Source organism: Astatotilapia calliptera, chromosome 11 (assembly GCF_900246225.1).
Source record: "Astatotilapia calliptera chromosome 11, fAstCal1.2, whole genome shotgun sequence".
NCBI lineage: Eukaryota > Metazoa > Chordata > Actinopteri > Cichliformes > Cichlidae > Astatotilapia > Astatotilapia calliptera.
In genome coordinates, this window is record NC_039312.1 from 16573418 (window position 1) to 16592417 (window position 19000).

A 19000-nucleotide genomic window follows, 5' to 3' on the forward strand; every position below is an offset into this window, starting at 1 on the left:
TTGAGTAAATGAAACTAATAATATTTGATTGAATTTAACTATTTCTATATTAAGTAAGCATCACTTAAAATAATAACTTAAGCACAACGTAACACAGTTAAGTTAGGACATATAAGAATGGTAAAGTCCTGTTATTTTTGTTGTTTCAAGTAGGTAGGATTTAATAATAAACTTAATTTATGTAGCACATGCTAAAATACAATAAAATCTCAAAGTGTTTCACCAAATAAGTAAAATCAAATTGTCTTAAATGCATTAGTGGAAGACAAAATGTATTTATTTTAATATTCATTGTTTTATCACTGTGTCCTACATATATATTTTAAATTTTTTCCGTAAGTGTTGAGCAGCTGCAGGAATCAATTTTTATTCCGAGTTAATCTCTGATTCACCCTCCGAAGCGGAAGGCGGCGCTAATGAGCATTAATACGAAACACAGAAGAAGTAAAGGTATATGGGCGGGAACAGCACCAAAGAGGCAACACGGACGACTGGAGAAAGTTGGACCTAAAGGCAGCAACTAGCATCACTGGACTTACAGTAAGTTTTCAATGTTGATATTAGTTTATTGTTAAAATACGAATATTTAGTTGTATTTTGGGTGCGTGTCGAAAAGAATAGCAGAAATGTCGGTCCGTGTTTTTTATGTGCTTTGCTGCTCTCCCCGAAGGAAACTTTGCGCTTGCAGAGCTAGCATTAAGTTGTTGTAATGAGGGTCGCAGGCTGTTTAAAAAGTTAGATACTACTTGCTCTAGAGGTGGCGCCCGGTCGCCTAGTATGAAACAAAGTATTTTAATCTCTCTAAATTTTTAAACCCCCTCTCATGACTCAGAATAGTTGGGTCCAAACAAGCCCGTTGTCCCTGCAGTTACACAACGGAGATGCCTGTCTGCAGTGAGAGTGCTTTCAAGCAGTTTTCTTGTTAGAAACGCTATATTTTAAACTATATGTGCAGGGTTAGGGTTGTGAAGGAGCTCTTGGACCTCTGGCCTGCTCTAAAAATGGAGTCTGAGGTAATATGGATCAGCTCTGTTTAAAATGAAAATTGTAATTCTTACTCATGTGGCAGCTTTTTGCTGCTTTATAAAGATGTGCGAGATTCTTCAAATTGAACTGTATTGTCCTTCTGCTGTAGTTGTATGCAGAGTTTCAGCGGATTACAAATCAGAACCTGCCCAATACATTCTACGCTGAACTTGACCGCCATTTTCCTCGACTGATGACCTTATTCAGCCAGGGCATCAAAAACTGGGAAGACAGCAGATGCCCTGGTTGAAATTCTAAGAATTCACAATGAACAGGTAATAATAGATTGTTACACATTTCATAGGTTGAACCAGTGGAACATTGGACAGGTTCAATGATTTAAATGAGCTTTTTGAATTTTGCTATTACTCCACTTTGTGTTTGCTATTTGTCTGACTGTATTAAAGATGTGAACAGGTTATTTGTGGACATATGTTCTGATTTGACTGTTGTTTTTGTTGTTGTTCAGTAAACTCACCAGTATATAAAATTCTGTTTTTATCTGGAAATAGGAAATCCATGATATCCACACCAAGTGCACTACCGTTCTCCCTGCCCTTCCTGTCTATCTGCATGAGGATGTCTCTGGATTTTTCAGAACCTGCACTGTGAGTGTCCTTAAGTATCTAACAGATACTACTGTGTATATAAACAGTGCATCAAAGTACAAACATGTATTTTGATGCACTGTTTGGACTTACCTTTGTTTAGTCTACTCCTGTGTATTTCCTTTAGCTTAGTTTCAGTCTATCTCACACCACTTGATTCTCTGGTGAATTAGCTGATTTATGTGTGCAGAACATGGATCTTCTGTTTTTCACCTCTTACAGTGAGACTCAGGTCTCCCTTGTAAAAGAGGTATTGGATCTCAGTGGGAGTTGGTAAAATGAGAAATGATATGTCGTCTGTTGTATTTCTTGGGTTAGATTGTGATTAGTATCTCTTTTTCATTAATTCAGGACGAATCTGATGAGTTGGAGCTTGATGGTGTTGAAGTGGCCCTCTTCACTGTCATCAGTGACCATCACACAGCAAGTCCAGTTCACTACCAACCTGTGAAAATCTCTGTCGTCATTGAAAGTGATGCCGTGTTCAGTCTCCCCAGATTTGGTGAAGCCTTCCTAGTAATGTTTGGACTGATCTATACACTTCACCTCAGCTACCCCAAAGCCCTGACCAACACTTTAGAATTTACTCAAAAGATTTTATTTGGTCTAGAAAGTGGTAAACTGTCACCCAGGTTACAGACCCTCAAGAATGACTTGGTTATGTAGGAACTCATCTGAAAGAAGGATGCAGGGTGAAGCATTATAAAAGGCTAGTTCAAAGTTCTCTCCTTTCATCTAAATAATGCCTCAAAACATTATTAGATTACTCTACAGGTGTTCAGCCAATAGGTCCAAACTATACAACGTGCCTTTGTTCTCATTAACATAATGCAAAGCAACACTAATGTTTTGTATGTTTTAATGTTTTTCGTAATACTATTTCCAAAACATTGTGGGCTGCGCAAGATGACCTAAATTTCACTGTTTGATACTGGTTAATGTAAAACAAATAGCATTGTAATTCACTCAAATTGCTGCCTTGTTGTCTTATTCAGATTTTAGCCAGAGAGCCAAAAGCACATTTTGATATTATTAATTATTATTTTTCATTACTCTGACAGTTTTCCTGACTAAACAATTTTTGGTCTACTTATTTTAATTTATAAATATTTTTGTTAATTATTTTTAATTTATGTAATTTTTTTTTTTTTAATGTATTTAATTTCAACATAGTGCTAAAAGGGAGCAGGCAAGATACTGTTCAATGGCAGATGTTTATGACTTTTGCATATTAAGTTACCGATACTCAGTGTAATTGAGGCAATCAATTGCCTCAAAATTTTTAAGTTTTGGGTCACATGTTTTTAAGTATCAAGTAGTCAACATATTTGACTAACGTGTACTTAAAATAATGACAACACAAACTAATAAACTAATAAACATTTGAGTTTTGTTAACATAAAAATGTTGTAGTTGTGTACTTATTTTTTATAATTTCTGTGAACTTATTTCTTTGAATTTGTAAACTTGAAACTTTAAGTCATATTAACTGCAAATATTTGAGTTGACCGTTCTCAAAAGATACAAGTACCATGTAATCCAAACTTTTATGTTCTGGAAAAATTTGGCTTTTGAGTTGATCAACTCAAAAAAATTGAGGCAATCGATTGCCTCAATTTTTTTGAGTTCTGGTAACTTATTCGGGTTTACACTGTACCTGTGCATGTGCAATGACAATAAAGTTGAATTCTATTCTATTCTATTCTACTGCGGTCTGGGAGACAGTCCTACTGTCCTGTAACTCTTTGTCTGCAAAATACAGTATATAATGACACAATTATTTGCATTTCTAATACTCATAAACTGGTGACAGTATTTAATGATCAATATCCATGAATGAAAACTCAATAAATGACACCAGATGAGTAGTAAACTTATCAAGAGCTTAAATTTCACCTTATTTTTCCCGTCTGTCCTTCTCACGTCTCCAGTGGTTGTACACGTCGTCCAGGTTGATGGCCTCGTCTGCTTGCAGCTTTGACTTTATGCGCATCAGCTGTTCCCAATGGTCCACCACAAGATGATTTCTGGATGCCGTTTTGATATGATTCATTAAACTAAAGCCTCTTTTGCAATCTGCACTGGATGCTTGAAATGTAGCACAAATATCCACAAGCTGTGAGATGTGTTTTAGCTCTTCACATTTTAGCGTTGCAGCCACCATATCTGAGAATGTGCTGATTGACCCATGTTTAAGTTTGTGCCTCATTATGTACTTGAAATCAGAATATTCACTGTTTATGACCTCCACTTCTTTGCCAGCGTGGCAATGTCTCCTGCTCCATACTCAAAGCTGATGTCTGAGTTCAATGCCTCAATGTCAAATGCAGACCACTCCTTTAATTCATCCTCTGGAAAACGAGCATCCAAGTGATCACAAAGCCTACGAATAACACGAATAATCTCACTGGTATTCTTGCTATGGACAGATGAGGCCCTCATCGACTCTATGACACGGTCACTCCACTTAACATCCTTTTCCTCTGTCAAGTATTGGGAACGCAACTTCTCAATCTTTGCTCTTGCCAAGCAGTGCCCTTCCATCACAGTCAGGTTGCATCTTTGAAAAGAAAGACACAGGTGTGCCAGCTCACCCAAAACATCTCCCAGAGCGGTGAGAGTAACCTTGAAGTTTGAAACGGTTAGTTTTTTGTAACAGTAATTTGCCACTGGATCTCTGTTTTCACTGGATTCTCTCTTGCAGTATTCTTCCAGCACACTGTAGTTCCTCAGAACAGCATTCACAGCTTGGTGACGCGACAGCCATCGCACTTCACTCAGAGGCCTGAATGACAGTGCAGCCTCATCAAGAACCTTTGCTAGGTCTTCCAATTTTCCCCTCTTTACAGTGGATCTAGAGAAAGTGGAGTAAACTGTTCTAAGAAGAGTTTCCACATCACGCATCAAAGGTACATCTTTCCACGCATCATCAATGCCCAAGTCCTCTCTATGGGCTACACAGTGTTGTTCAGTTAAGTGTGGTATTTTCTGCTTTAATAAAGCTGCAACTCCGTTGTGCTTTCCTAGCAGTACTGAGGCACCATCGGAGGTCAGCATCACCATTCTCTGTATGTTTAGTTCATGCTTGGTGTAAAACTGAGTTATTGCCTGCACAATATCCTGAGCCGTGCATGCGGTCAGCTGGATGATGCCACCAAACACAGTTTTATGGTTGACGTTATTTTCCTCCCTGTATTTAATATACAGGACTAGCATTTTGTGCACTGTTATGTCTGTGCTCTCATCTATGATCAGGGTGTGCCAAGGTGCATTTTTAACTTCACACATTGTCTCATTCTGCACTACTTCATTAATTGAATTCACAAACTCAAAAGGCATAATTTTTGTTTCGCCAGCTTTCTGGTATACTCGCCTCTGTCAGTGTGCCCCAGGGTGGCTGTGGCTACAATGTAGCTTGCCATCACCTGTGTGTGAATGGGTGGATGACTGGATATGTAAAGCGCTTTGGGGTCCTTAGGGACTAGTAAAGCGCTATATAAATACAGGCCATTTACCATTTTACTCACATCAACGACGTTGATTAGCTGCGTATATACGAATGTGAATCGCATCATTGGCTGGACTATGGGATAAGGTGGCATCATTGAAATCCCATACGGGAGCAGCCAGTCACTTACTGACTAACACTGCAAAACAGAATCGTTAAAGTATTCATTTTAATTTCAATTCAGGTTAGATTTTTTTTTTCTGTGCGCAATGCAGATTTTCTGTGCGCAGAGACCATGCCAGCAGTGCGCAATTGTGCACGTACGCAGCTTAGAGGGAACATTGGCTCACACCTTCCTGTTTTACTGTCTGCCCTTCCTTCACTTCATCCTCTGTCCTGCTTTAATGACAATCATCTGTCGTATAATGCATGATCACTGTTAATGTAATGGGTGATACCACCTAACAACCCAACTGTAGGTCACTCCTACTGCAGGTATAGAGAATGTAGTTTAGTCAAAAAGTTTGACTGTGTAAAGTTACTTGTTAAAACAATGTTTTAGTGATTATGAAGTTTCCTTCATGTAATTGTTTCAATGTTCATAAAATAAAAACAAATGTTACCAGAAATACACACAAAAATTATGTTATAAAGTCTTGATGCATTCTCAATCATCATTATATTACTGTATTGACAAGTTGTGAACTTTTTTTTTTCATTTCATAATAATTTAATAAGTTACTGATATAAATTAAGCTGTAATTAAGATGTAACAAGATGAAAGGAGGGCTTTCAAGAGACACAACAAATGCACATACTGCCATTTTACTGCCAGTTAGAAATATATGTTTGTTTTCTGATGGATTAGATGAGAACATTGGTCTGTAAGTCTAAAGCCATCAACATGTTAAAAAGCTGTAGTTTTAATTTGGGTTTGTGCAAATACAGTTCATTTACTTATCTAATTTTGAAGCAGGGATGACATGAAAAAGTATTCGACCCGTCCTCGACCCACAAGAAAATTTAATGTTTTTAAATCCTGTGCTGACAACTAAAGGTGACTAGTAAGTGAGAAATTTTTCGTAACACTCAAGAAAAATGTAAGAATATTTAAGTCCTTTTTGATTGTGTAGTTGTGATGTGCTGATGGCTAACATTTCTGAGATAAAAAAAATTGTGCTCCTGTCTTTTTAAGGACAAGGGTAATTCTGCAAATGAACAGTTTAACAGTAAAAACTGACATTTCAGTAACAGCGAAACCAAATGTGCACTGGGGAAGCTTTCAGTTCCTTAAAAGAAAACAGTTTTGTTTTACATTGACTTTATATTGACATATTTGCCGGAGCTTATACAGGCCAAGGAATTAAACCTTGGTATAGGTTTTAAATAATGGTTATCATCAAGTCTGTGTATGAAAATAATTATTTGATGGAACAGTAAAATCAAAATAAATCAAATTCAAATTTTATTTGTTACATAATCAATTAATAATAATAATAATCAAATAATCAAATAATAATAATAATGTCAAATAATAATACAAGTTCAGTTTTATTCAAATGCATCATTAACTTTAAAACAAATTCACAAAAGAGACAATTTAAATATTGAAAATAGAGCTTTACAAAAGCAGCAGCAAAACAAGGACTCAGATTTCTGAGTTAATTACGGCCCTATGAAGCTTGAACCTTTTGGTTGTTTGACATTGCAAGTTTAGTGTATTGAGTCATAAACAGCTGAACTAATTGTAAGCTATGTAAATGATTTAATTCAGTTTACAATGGCTTCATATTCAGTTTCTTTTTTAAGACGCTTAAAAAAAATCTGTCATCAAAGGAGGAATGGAAAAGTGGTCTGAGGAAAAAGACAACCCCCTCTCATAAGAACTGCTTACAAACTTAACAGAAACTAAAAGAAAAGAGCAAAATTGTATGTGACCATCTCAAAATGCATCTCCTTATGCTGACCATTGGGGTTGTGCTGTTCCCTAAATGTAAGTAAATTTTAATTAAATCTTTAACAAAAACACCTTTCTTTAAAATAAATAAATACATAGTCGTTAAAGAAATCAAGACCAGGCAGCATCACTTCCTCTTTCCCTTACAACACAGCGTGGTATTTTGTGTAACTTTATATGTGTAGCTCAATTAATTTCAATCTAATTTCATTTACTTATGTCATACTGCAACCTGCATGCGCTTTATTAGAGCACACCGGCTCTGTAAGCCACCTGTAAATTGTATTTACAGAGGGCTATTCATTTGTTGTGTCACTAGCAGTGTGACCTGAGGTTCTTCAGTTCTTAACCAGCGTGCAAAAGTTTTGGTTAGCACCTCGTTTAGCACCCACATGTAATTAATGTATGTAATTAATGTAGCTTGTTTGTAGTTTTGCAGGAAGAGAAGGCCTCCCCACATATTAGAACTGTGTGCAGGTCACTTTGAGCAGAGAATCTTATCACAATATCTTTCCATTCATTTCACAACAGCGTGTTCAAAGGTTAGCTGTTAGCAGAGATGGGTCTTCCAGCAGAATCTGCATGAATACTGAAGATACTCATTATCTAGATAGAGGAATAATCAGAAGTGGACTCTGGTGTATACTCCGCCGCATAACAGGAAGCATTCTTTCAAAATAAAATCACAACAGATGACAATGAGGGCTATTAACTAGCTCAACATTAGCTGCTCAAGCTGCCTGTTGCGGATGTGCAACATTGCACCTCTGTGACCAGTTAAACTCTTCTTGCCGAGAATGACGGGGGGGTGGGTAGGACGCATCAAGTGTGGCGTTTAACAACAAACATCGTCAGCTGTCATCTAACAGACAACTTTTGTTTTACACATTCCGATTCCACAGTGGGAGTATTTGTCAAGTTCATAATCGCCTTTATTGCTGTTACACCCATAAATGTCTCTGTAATACGCTGTAAGTCCGCTGTCCAGCTCAGTGTTGCTCTGATTAAAGCTTAATCATCTCAGGGAGATGATTGAACTTCATCTCCCTGATCAGATGATCCGAGGCACTGTATATATATATTTATTTATTTATTTATTTATTTTATTTTTAATTTTAATTTTTAATTTTTTTTATTTTTTTGTTTGCTCATTTTAGGAGATACCCCCTCTTGTGGTGCAATGGAGGAATAACTACTCTTTAAGTAGTGTGTCTGTTTGGAGACTGGGACACACATTATTTTGAAACTACTAAAGAAATTAAAATATTTGAACAACCAGAGCATTTAACATAATATGTTATTATAATGAAATTTCAATTATGGAGAGGTGTCTTATTTTTTGCCACAATCACACATTTCTTGCCCTTACACTTGCTAATGTCCTAAAGGAATTATTTTATTATAAACTTTTACACACCCCATATTTTCTACATCACACATGCTGGTGGTCAAGGTGCTTAGCTAGCAAAAACGTTATTTAGCATTAGCAAAATCTGTTATTTAAATTCAATTTAATTCAATTCATTTATATATAGCGCCACAACAACAGTGACCTCAAGGCAGCTTATTTCTACAACAATAAAGACAAACTACAACAACCAAACGACCACCTTTGAGCAAGCACTTGGTGACAGTTGTAAAAACAACTCCCTTTGAACAGGAAGACCCTTAGGCAGAACCAGGCTCAGGCAAGGCTTCCATCTGAGTTATCTGACAGGTTTGGGGTCAAGGGAGAAACACAGGACATTGACACACTGTGGAAGAGAGCCAGAAATGAACAATGAGTAATGATTAAATATAGAATGGTGCATAAACACATTGTGAGTAAATAAGAAATACTAAGAAATAGGCCTATTGCAGTATAACTAAGGGAGGATTTAGGACCCCTGATCCAATCTCAACTATATGCTTTAGCAAAAAGGAAAATTTTGTTCCTCAATCTTAAACGCAGATAGTGTATTTGTCTTTTGAATCAAAACTAGGAACTGTTTCAACAAAACAAAAGTCCTAAAAACCTAAGGCTTCCTCCCGTTGTAACACAACACAAACGACAATTAAAACAGCAGTCTGAGAGCAAGGCGACCTTTAGTAAAAGATGGGGGCTAATTATTCAAGACATTGTATGTGATGAGAAAAATTTCAAATTCAATTTTGGATTTAACAAGGGGCTAATCAAGAAAAGCCAGTATGAGAGAAGGCTTTTCATGGAGTTTTTAAGACAACCTGAAACTAATGAATTACCAGCTGAAAAAGCCAAAGAGTAATAAATGATGAATTTATGACAAGACAACTAGTTTCTCAGCTTCACTCTGAGACAAGATGTTTCTAGTTTTGCACAAATGACATGGATTGCAAATCACTGAAGTTTGCTAGCAGCCGTGTTTCACAAAGTGCAGATTGTTACTGATTTGGATTCTGATAGGTAGGGCTGGATCAGATGACCATCAACGATCCCTTAGTTATGTAGGCTTAGACTATAGGATGTTCCATGAAGCACTTCTTCAGTGTCATCTTTTCACTCTCTGCATTTGTATACCACTGTTGCATTTAATCATCAGCAATAATTACATTTTGGATCTCCATTTTTTTCCTTGTTTGCCTCTCTTTGTGCTCTCTTTTATTTCCTCTCTCCCCCATCTGCTTGCTGTGTTTTTTCCCAGATGTTGTTAAAACACATATACTTTAGACCTATTTTCAAATACTTGTCAAATTGTTATTGTCTAAAATTAGCCTGAATGTTTAAGAATATGTTCATGCTTTGTACAAATGTTGAAAGAAACACTGATTTAACTTCACTTTATTTTTTCATATCTTGTGTTTTGTCAGCCTGTGCACTGAAATGTTATGATTGCATAGGGGAATCCTCTGAAAACTGCAATAAGACAACAGAATGTTCTTTCAGTACTCAGTGTGCTTCAATCAGACAGATTACATATGCAGGTATAGTATTTTATAGTTCTTGTTTTAATCAGCTTTCCACTAGCCCAATTTACAATGGCTACACTTTGGCTGCAGGTAGTTCAAAAGTTGATGTCACAGTGAAAACTTGTGCTGGATTTTGTGATGAGGGCTCTTTCAGCACTGGAGTCGGCAGGAACTTTTTCACCACCAAGTGTTGCAGTTCTGACCTTTGCAACACAGAAATCTCTGGTAACTTTCATTGTGTTTCTCAGTATTTGGATGTTATTGTTTGAACTGGCATTGTTCCATGAGCAAAAAGTGTCCAAAATGAATAAGAGATGAGTCCCTGTATTTTGTATATTAGTAATATTTGCTGTTAAACCTGTTAACGAGCTGGGAAAAACCTACTTGATGAATTAACTTTGAAAAAGGAATTAAGGCTTCAACCTCATAATCCAATTTCCATAATCTTTCTTCTCTAATTATTACATTTACTTTTATATTTCACAGTTGGCAATATCCTCTCTCTGAATGGAAAAAAGTGTTTCTACTGTGATCAACAAAATTGCAAAAAAACACATCACTGCTACAAAAATGAGGACTTCTGCTTCTCAGCAACAGGTAACAGGTTTCTTTATCCTTTGTTCATAAGAATATTCAGAGATTCCTCTGTTAAAAAGTGCAGTGTACTAAAAATCTTTTAATTTCCTCAGTGAATTCAGAAGGGGCACAGGCAACTGCAAAGGGCTGCATCTCCAAGTTTTTTTGCCAAAAACCAAAAACTGTATTTGAGAAAGGATTCATTCGAGAACTTAACTGCTGCCAGGGTGACTTCTGCAACAGCACCAGCAGTACAAGTGCAAGTTTTCTGCTCTTGGTGGCATTGCTAATCTCTGCTAATCTGTTGTCTTAATATTTTTTCTCATGTTCAAACTGCTTCCAGCCGTTTCTCCAGAACCCAAAGATGATTTAAAGTTTAGTGCGAAAAATGACTAAATATATTTAATATTTGTGTCCTTCGTCAAAATGTTCCAAATCCATCAATCCATCCATCCATTCGCTTCCGCTTATCCTTTTCAGGGTCGCGGGGGGTGCTGGAGCCTATCCCAGCTGTCATAGGGCGAGAGGCGGGGTACGCCCTGGACAGGTCGCCAGTCTGTCGCAGGGCCAACACACAGGGACAGACAACCATTCGTGCTCACATTCACACCTAGTGACAATTTGGATTATCCAATTAACCTATCCCCACAAGCTGCATGTCTTTGGACGGTGGGAGGAAGCCGGAGTACCCGGAGGGAACCCACGCAAACACGGGGAGAACATGCAAACTCCACACAGAAAGACCCTGGCCTGATGTTGGAATTGAACTCAGGACCTTCTTGCTGTGAGGCAACAGTGCTAACCACCGTGCCGCCCCCACCGTGCTGCCCTGTTCCAAATCTGTTTTGTTTTTTTTAATATTGCCTGTAAATGTTCTCTTGTAACAAATTGCCTTTTATGATTGCCAATGTAAAACACTGATGCAATTAATAAATTACTTTAAAGTTATATTTCATTTATGTATAACTATAAAATAAAATGCGGCTGATTTATACACATCCCTTCAATAAGATCTTGATATGAAGACAAATCTTAAATACGGCTTAAAGTCTACAGTGCTATTGCAGCTGCTCCATAACCAACACCTGCGGCAGGCTAAACATGGGGTACTAAAGATGTACACCAAGAAAAATCGAATGAACTAAACTGCTGAATATTCAATTTATTCAGGTATAACACTGTCCTAACAACAAATCATTACATGGGATCCATAAAGCTAAAAAAAAAAGCTCTGCGACTCTTATTGCTGTATTTCATGTATTGTAAAGACAGTTTGGAATAGTGCTAGGAAAATAAATTAATCACTATTAAAAATCACCAATTGCATTATTCTAAAGTACCAGATTTTGTGCATTTCACATTTAAGACTTAATAATCTTGCAAATAAAGCAATTTGTGGAAAATCAATTTTCAAAAGTGTCTATATATAGCAACAAAAAGATATTAAATAAATTGTCTGAAAAATAAGTGAACAAAGGTATGATTCAGTTAGCTTTTTTTTCCCACCTTCCACCTTCACTGTTGCTGTATTTCTTTTGACGTTTTTCATTTAAACTGTGGAAGTTTCTTTTTGGGAACTGAGTTCTTCTCCTAGGATCGAGGATAAGTGCTCTAGGTTTGCAAGGTGTATTGAGGACATTGACACTGCTTGTTGTTCAGTTTACTTCTTTGGTCCAGTTAGAGCTGGCAGGCATCCTTTTGAGCTCCAATTGGACCAAACTGTACCACTGCTACCTGAAAGTCTGATGGGGCCACTGATTGTCTACTGGGGATGGCAAAGACTCATTTAGCTGTCTTGGCACATCTTATGCCAACCAGCCTCCTTTAGAAAAGTTACTATTTATAACACTAACTATGTTTAATTAAATGTAATCTTTATTGCTACATGAAGACAGTGTGCTTCAGGAGGAGAGAGGTTAGATGAACATCCATGAATTTGTGTTGTCAGTGTATATGTGTGTTAGAGGGAGAAAGAGTAATGAAGAGGAAAGTACAGAAAGAGCTTTTAAAACATGTGTAAGACGGAGTAGCAATAGTAATAGCGCAAACACAATAATAAGAGAAAAATATCAACATGCAAGCACTCCACTGTAGGCAATTCATAATTCATACTTTTTTATATTATTACTCCAGGTCTCATTACACTAATTAGAACTTAGGTTTTACTAAAGCACGTGTCACACATCGACTGCAGGTCTGAACTCTTCTAGACATTTCTCAGTGAGGCTGTGTGCAAGAACTGTTTCACTGCCTCTGACCATAAGCATGCCTTTAATCTGCCGCCTCCCTTGTACAAAGTCTGGGAAAAAGTCTTCCAATAGCAAGAACATATCTAAATCTTATAATTGACATCTTAGTAAATTGGTCCTATGTGTGTATTTGAGAGTGAGTAAATAAACATTAATAGGTGCCAAACTCACAATCCTCTCCATATATGCAGAGGCAATTTTACTTTCATTTCCAAAATGTTCTTCAGGAAGATGTTTAGTTCTGGAATAGCCCTGCTCAGGAAGTAAATACTGACAACTATGAACCAAGTCTTTAGGCTGCCCCCTAGTGAACTGCTCTAAAAAATGCAAACAGTCGCTCCAGTTATCAGTTTTAGCTTCCACTCCATTTTCAAAGGCATTCATAAATGATCTGTACTGTAAAGGGTCTCCATCAAACATAGGGATGTTTCTGGCTGGGAGGACAGAAGATAAGTTTTGTTTTACAAGCAAAGTAGTGATGTCATTTTGTTTTTGCATAATATTGACAATCTCCTTCGTTCAATTCTCAGTCAAAGTAGGAGACTGAGGCTGTGTTTGCTGCGTCACTTGAGCTGAATCATCCACCTGATGTTGGTTTTGACTTTGTCTAGGTATGATTACTTGTGATTCAGAATGCAGAATTTGTACCAGAGTAATCTCTTTCTGCCAGAACAAATGTATCAGCACAAGGCGTGGCATATAAACATAAAGTGAGTGAAAAAAGGTCAACGAAAAAGAAGTCCTATTGGCCTATTGCAGCTTAATTAGGGAAGGATTCAGGGTCACCTAATCCCACCCTAACAATATGCTTTATTAAAATGGAAACTTTTAAGACTAATCTTAAAAGAAGGGAGAAGGTGTCTCCTGAATCCAGACTGGGAGCTGATTCCACAAAAGAGGGGCCTAAAAGCTAAGACTCTGGCTCTCACAAGTATGCCCGCAGTCTAAAAGCAAAGTGCTCTATTGGGGTTATACGGTACTATGAGGTTTTTCAGATAAGATGGGGCCTAATTCTTCAAGACCGTGTATGGCATACAAAGGAGTTTAAGTTTAATTCTGGAATTAACAGGGAGGCTTTTGAGGGAGCCTGTTTGCAATGAATTACAGTACTTCAGTCTAACAGTAAAATATGCATGAACTAGTTTTTCATTATCTGAGACAGAGTGTTTCTAATTTAAGAGATATTAGATAAATACAATAAAGCTGTCCTACAAATTTTTTAAAATTTCTACATTGAAGGAAATATCTGCTTCAAAAACAACTCCAAGGTTCCTCACAGTGTTACTGAACGTCAACGTAATGCCATCCAGATTAAGCATCTGATTAGATACAATATTTCTATGATTTTTAGGGCCGTGTTCAATAGCCTCAGTTTTATCTGAATTTCAATGCAGGTGGTTAGAGGCCATATAGGTCTTTAGGACATTTCTGCAGTTTTACTTAAGAAAAAGAAGGAGAAACAACTTTAACAGTAAAAAATTGTACAATCTAAATCCAACAGCACCTGGGCTTCCTCTCATGTTGCCATGCCATGTGATCCTCTTCTTTTCTATTAAGAGTACAATCAACAGGATATTTCCAATTAAAGATTTATATCAGGTTTAGAAATTAAGGCTTACTTTGTTTTCTTTAACGGGAATATTGTCTCCAAATGGACCTCCTATTTTGACAGCAAAGCATTGTTTGTTGGTTTGTTTCTACTGTACTTGTTCAGTTTGCAAAACAAACACTGTTGATATACCTTTTTTCTGGCCTTGATGGTCTGTCTCTGTCATCTGGGTATCTCCTAAATGTTTTGTGAGATAATTAAGAGTCTGATTTTTTTTTTAATGCAAGGCACCGTCTATGCTCAATAAATCACATGAATCAATTTATTTCATATGACATGATACCATGAAGAGAACAGTCAAGAAGGAATCCTTCAAAATGGTTACCTGGATAATCTATCCCAAAGTGATCTTCTGTGAAATTACAGGGAGAAATATTTACAGGGTTGTTTTGGTGGAGACATTAAAAAAAAGAAAGAAATAACAAGAATTATCAAGAAATCAGAAACACAATTTTTCTGCCATGCTTTTACAAATATTAGCTCAAACATCAAATTTATAGACATCAGGTGTATAAAACAACCATTGCAACCATCAACTTTTTTTATCATGTTGCTCATGGAGCTCATTTCGGCCATCATAGCTCCATTCTTCTGTGTCAGATATGATATGACTGATAAAACTTATTTATATTTAATTAATATGGATATGCTGTTGAAGCAGGCTCTGGATGCTTTTAGATTCTTTTGAATAATTTCAGAACACCTTTAAAGTGTAGACACTTTTCTGCCAAATCCTGTATTCAGTTGTGATGAATTTTTTTTTTTTTTCCCCAAAGGACGTACCTTTTTTCTGGTCGAGGTGGTGGTTTCAGTGATTCATTTGTGTGTTTCCTATATTTGGTTGGAGGAGAAAAAAAACATTTTCAGCTTCAGAGTCAACAGATGGTAACATCATTACACAGACAGTTATAATCACTATCAGAAATATGATATGGCATAAATTTATGTAATATTTCCTCAACCTTTTCCTCCAGATGAACACTGCAAACACTGCAGCTAAGGTGATTATGATGAGAGCCACAAATGAGACTGGAAAGGCCATTGGAGCAGAACATTTAACTTGTACATCAGTGATCCTGGTGATGTAGATACATTTGAGGTTAATAAACACAATTCAACAGATGAAATACTTCGATAACATATAGAGTAGAGATAAAGTGTGTCTGCTAACCCTTCACATTTAAGCTGACTGTGTGGGCTTGTTCCCTGTTACGCCAAAAGATAGCGTTACAGGTGAGGTTTCTGACTCCATCTCCTTCAGTAACAATAAAAGTGATTGTGGAAGTTGTCTGCCAGGTGCCTCGTGACATCATGATCTCTGAGACCTCACTGGTGAGGTGAGAGACACTCCATGAGAACACCGGAGGATGTGATGAACATGTGTGTGTAACAGAACACGAAACAGTTATAGTTGAACCAGCATCAACTTCTTTTGGAACGGGGGTCATCACTGGTTTTTCTGGAGAAGCTGAGCATGACAAACACAAAGAAGATTATACTTGATACTTAGAAAGCAATGTGTTTGTCACATTTCAGTGATCTACAGTGGGACTCCCTGTCTCATGTCCTTTCTCTGCATAGATACAGAAGGGTCCGTTGTCAAAGGGCTTGATGTCATCAATCTCCAGTGAGCAGTTTCCCTCATTTAGATTTCCTAACATTTTGGTTCGGCCCTTAAAGTGAGCGGTTAAATAAAGATAATTACTATTTATACTTACTCTTTGCCCTCATGCTGATGTTCACTTCTTGTGTTTGATCTGATGTAGAGCTAATATTCAATGGCAAAATGGAGCCTGAGATATAAAGAGTTTTCATTTCACATTAAGTTCAGTACATGAAATATATTGCACATTGAATATATCACATGGTACTCACATTCAGCATTCAGTGGAATCGACTTTTTGGCACTCTGACCCGCAGGGTAGTGTTAGAGTTGAACTGTTAGATGTTTGTCATTTTTATGTTTACCATTTGTACAGTGTTTTAACTGATGAAACTCCACTGTCCTTCCCCCCAGATTCTCGAGGTTCTGGTGGGGGGCTGTAATGTTTTATTGCAGATACATCCTATCTGGAAGATCTGCTTCTTTTGATGTAGGCTTCCTGCGTTTACGACCCTTTGGTCAGCAGGAGGTCTAACACACACACACACACACACACACACATTCTTACAGAAGTTCACACATATACATTTACATACAGTGCCTTGTCTTTGTAACCAAAGGGGGTTGCAAGGGGAGGTGTTTTGTAAACTATTGTTTGAAGTTTGTTAATAAAAGGCAGCGAGAGGAGGCCATCATCGGGGGTCATTGTCGTGCTGGACACAGATGAGAGGCCTCCCTTGCGCAAGTAATCGATCGATCGACTGTCTTGTTTTCTTCATGATGAATAAGTCTCTAGAATTAGCGGGGTTTGTGGAAACACAGACCCAACAGGTAGTTAACAGCACAACTTACACTCTGGTGCTCTTCTTCTACTGTCCAAGTTTGAACTATTTTCCTTTCCCAAATCCCTTCAGATACCAGAGTGTCCATGTTCTGGTTTGTTCCAGGTAAACCCTCTAGGGTTAAGGTTGGGGGAGCAGAGAAACATGTATGCTGCACACTGCAGGACACAGTGCCCTGCTCTCCCACTCTGAGGATACCAATAATGCTCAACTGTGGTTCTGGTGCATGTTCTGTTAATTCAAAGCAAAAATTGAGAGCTACAGCAACACAGCAACTTTGCAGAAGTTATTAACTGTAATAAAACAAACTTAGTTAAAAGAGATAGGAAAGAAAAAAATACAGATAGCTGAAAGTAAATAATTCTCCAAATTATTTTTTGTGCCTCTCTTAATGTTTTGTTGTTTTAAGTGTTATTGAAATACATTTATTGGGTTTAGACAACACTGTGCTGGAAAAAACTCTCTTAGTACAACTTGTTCTTAGTACAACTTAGATGCAGAGGCAAATCATTTCAAGTTATACATGCGCAAAACTAAAATAATGATAAATAATGAAAATATAAAATGAAGATTCTTTTCAAACCACAGAAGCTTTTGCCACAAGGCCTTATGATTGTGGCATTATACATTTTTTTTTTAAAAATCAGAGAGGACTCAGTTTGTCATGGTAAGGGTTACTTTCTCTAGTAACTTGGATGTATATCAATGGAATTAAAGTTGAATTGAAGAAATTAATGAATGCTTACCTGAAACAATAAGTTCAGTAGATCCATCATAAAATGAGTGACCTTTGGTGTGGTAGGAAGTAATTGCGTTCTTATCTATCCATGGATAAAGTCGGTCACGGTTGTGTGACATCTCCAACCTTTCAATCTTAAGACTACAGTTCTGCTCCACCACTGATCCAATTAAACTAGTTCGACCATCAAACTTACTAATAACATTCCCTCCTTGCTTAAATACAGCTGGAAATCCATTGCCTTGGTACAAGTACCACATCACTTGAAGGTCATTAGGCTGTGAGTTTTTGTAGGAGAATTTGCATGGAATGATGAGACACGATCCCTTCAACCCAGTTATGGTGCTTGGAGCAGTGAAGGACCAACCCTGATTGAGTATGTTTCCTGCAAAAGAGAAAATACTTTTGAAGCACTTTGGATCTTAACAAAAAATAAATAAATATTGGCATCCACCAGTGCTACCCCCCGGCCTCCTAGATGTTGCAGGTATGGTATAAATTTGAAAACCCCAGGTGATTTTCCAAAAGTTGACCTGTGAACTTGAACCAGATGACTTCAGTCTTGACTTATTGCATTCTCAAACTTGAGTGCCCACAATTGTGGAGCAACAACAATACCCTCAGCCTTTTATGCCTGACACTAAAAAAGGGCTCACACTCTATTTAAAATTAAATGAACTTGAAACAAAACATCTATTTTCAAATTTGAAGAATGATGACAGAAAAACATTTGTGATCTTATTACTACAACTTGAGTGCACACATCCCAAAGTCAGATAACAATATTAACCTCCATTATTTGTACTTGTATCCCTAAATGTTCCATGTCATTTTACTTCTGTTTTGGTTTCCACCACACTGAGGAAACTCTTTAATAACTTATGTGTTGAATGGCAGTGTCATGGCCCTGTGCCTCCCCGGCTAGCCCAGTCTGGCTACAAGTGTTTTTGCGTCTATTGTCCCTTCTCTCTTCCCTCTCGCACTCAGCGCACCACCGGGGCGGATTTCTCTGTGGGCTCCCGTCCCTGGCTCCCACACCTGCAAACAATCTCCTGTGATCAGCGCTCACTCAAGGAGCTGGCTGGAGGTGCCTCGTCGCTGGATTATTGTGTAACTCTTGTTAGTGTACCGCCGATTCTCTAGCGATCGTGGCTCAAGAGTTGGGAGTTCGCCTTGTAATCGGAAGGTTGCTGGTTCGAGCCCCGGCTCGGACAGTCTCGGTCGTTGTGTCCTTGGGCAAGACACTTCACCCGTTGCCTACTGGTGGTGGTCAGAGGGCCCGGTGGCGCCAGTGTTCGGCAGCCTCGCCTCTGTCAGTGCGCCCCAGGGTGGCTGTGGCTACAATGTAGCTCGCCATCACCAGTGTGTGAATGGGTGGATGACAGGTTGTGTAAAGCGCTTTGGGGTCCTTAGGGACT

General features: G+C 37.8%; 1 protein-coding gene and 3 long non-coding RNA genes across 4 annotated transcripts; 3 read left to right on the top strand and 1 right to left on the bottom strand.

Moving 5' to 3' along the window:
* Positions 1-307: 307 nt before the first annotated feature.
* On the top strand, positions 308-1200 carry LOC113032424 (uncharacterized). Its single transcript, XR_003273871.1, has 3 exons — positions 308-540; positions 956-1013; positions 1136-1200. It is a non-coding gene; the product is annotated as an uncharacterized LOC113032424 (long non-coding RNA).
* A 23-nt stretch (positions 1201-1223) lies between these two features.
* On the top strand, positions 1224-2052 carry LOC113032425 (uncharacterized). The gene is made up of 3 exons (XR_003273872.1): positions 1224-1301; positions 1539-1634; positions 1986-2052. It is a non-coding gene; the product is annotated as an uncharacterized LOC113032425 (long non-coding RNA).
* A 4885-nt stretch (positions 2053-6937) lies between these two features.
* On the top strand, positions 6938-11001 carry LOC113032637 (ly6/PLAUR domain-containing protein 2-like). The gene is made up of 5 exons (XM_026185650.1): positions 6938-7075; positions 9866-9979; positions 10055-10189; positions 10451-10561; positions 10654-11001. The coding sequence occupies exons 1-5, from the start codon at positions 7030-7032 to the stop codon at positions 10851-10853; spliced, it is 606 nt and encodes a 201-aa protein (XP_026041435.1). The 5' UTR covers positions 6938-7029; the 3' UTR covers positions 10854-11001.
* A 3721-nt stretch (positions 11002-14722) lies between these two features.
* LOC113032750 (uncharacterized) lies at positions 14723-15917 on the bottom strand. The gene is made up of 4 exons (XR_003273925.1): positions 15570-15917; positions 15361-15474; positions 15182-15229; positions 14723-14750 (listed from the first exon to the last, which is right to left on the bottom strand). It is a non-coding gene; the product is annotated as an uncharacterized LOC113032750 (long non-coding RNA).
* Positions 15918-19000: the final 3083 nt, after the last annotated feature.

What these genes read in the sequence shown, in the direction of transcription:
- LOC113032637 (XM_026185650.1), top strand. Translation starts at nt 7,030, where the DNA reads ATGCATCTCCTTATGCTGACCATTGGGGTTGTGCTGTTCCCTAAAT. An exon ending in GGTTGTGCTGTTCCCTAAAT is followed by an intron (nt 7,076 to 9,865) that starts GTAAGTAAATTT and finishes GTGTTTTGTCAG; the next exon opens with CCTGTGCACTGAAATGTTAT. An exon ending in TTGCAACACAGAAATCTCTG is followed by an intron (nt 10,190 to 10,450) that starts GTAACTTTCATT and finishes TATATTTCACAG; the next exon opens with TTGGCAATATCCTCTCTCTG.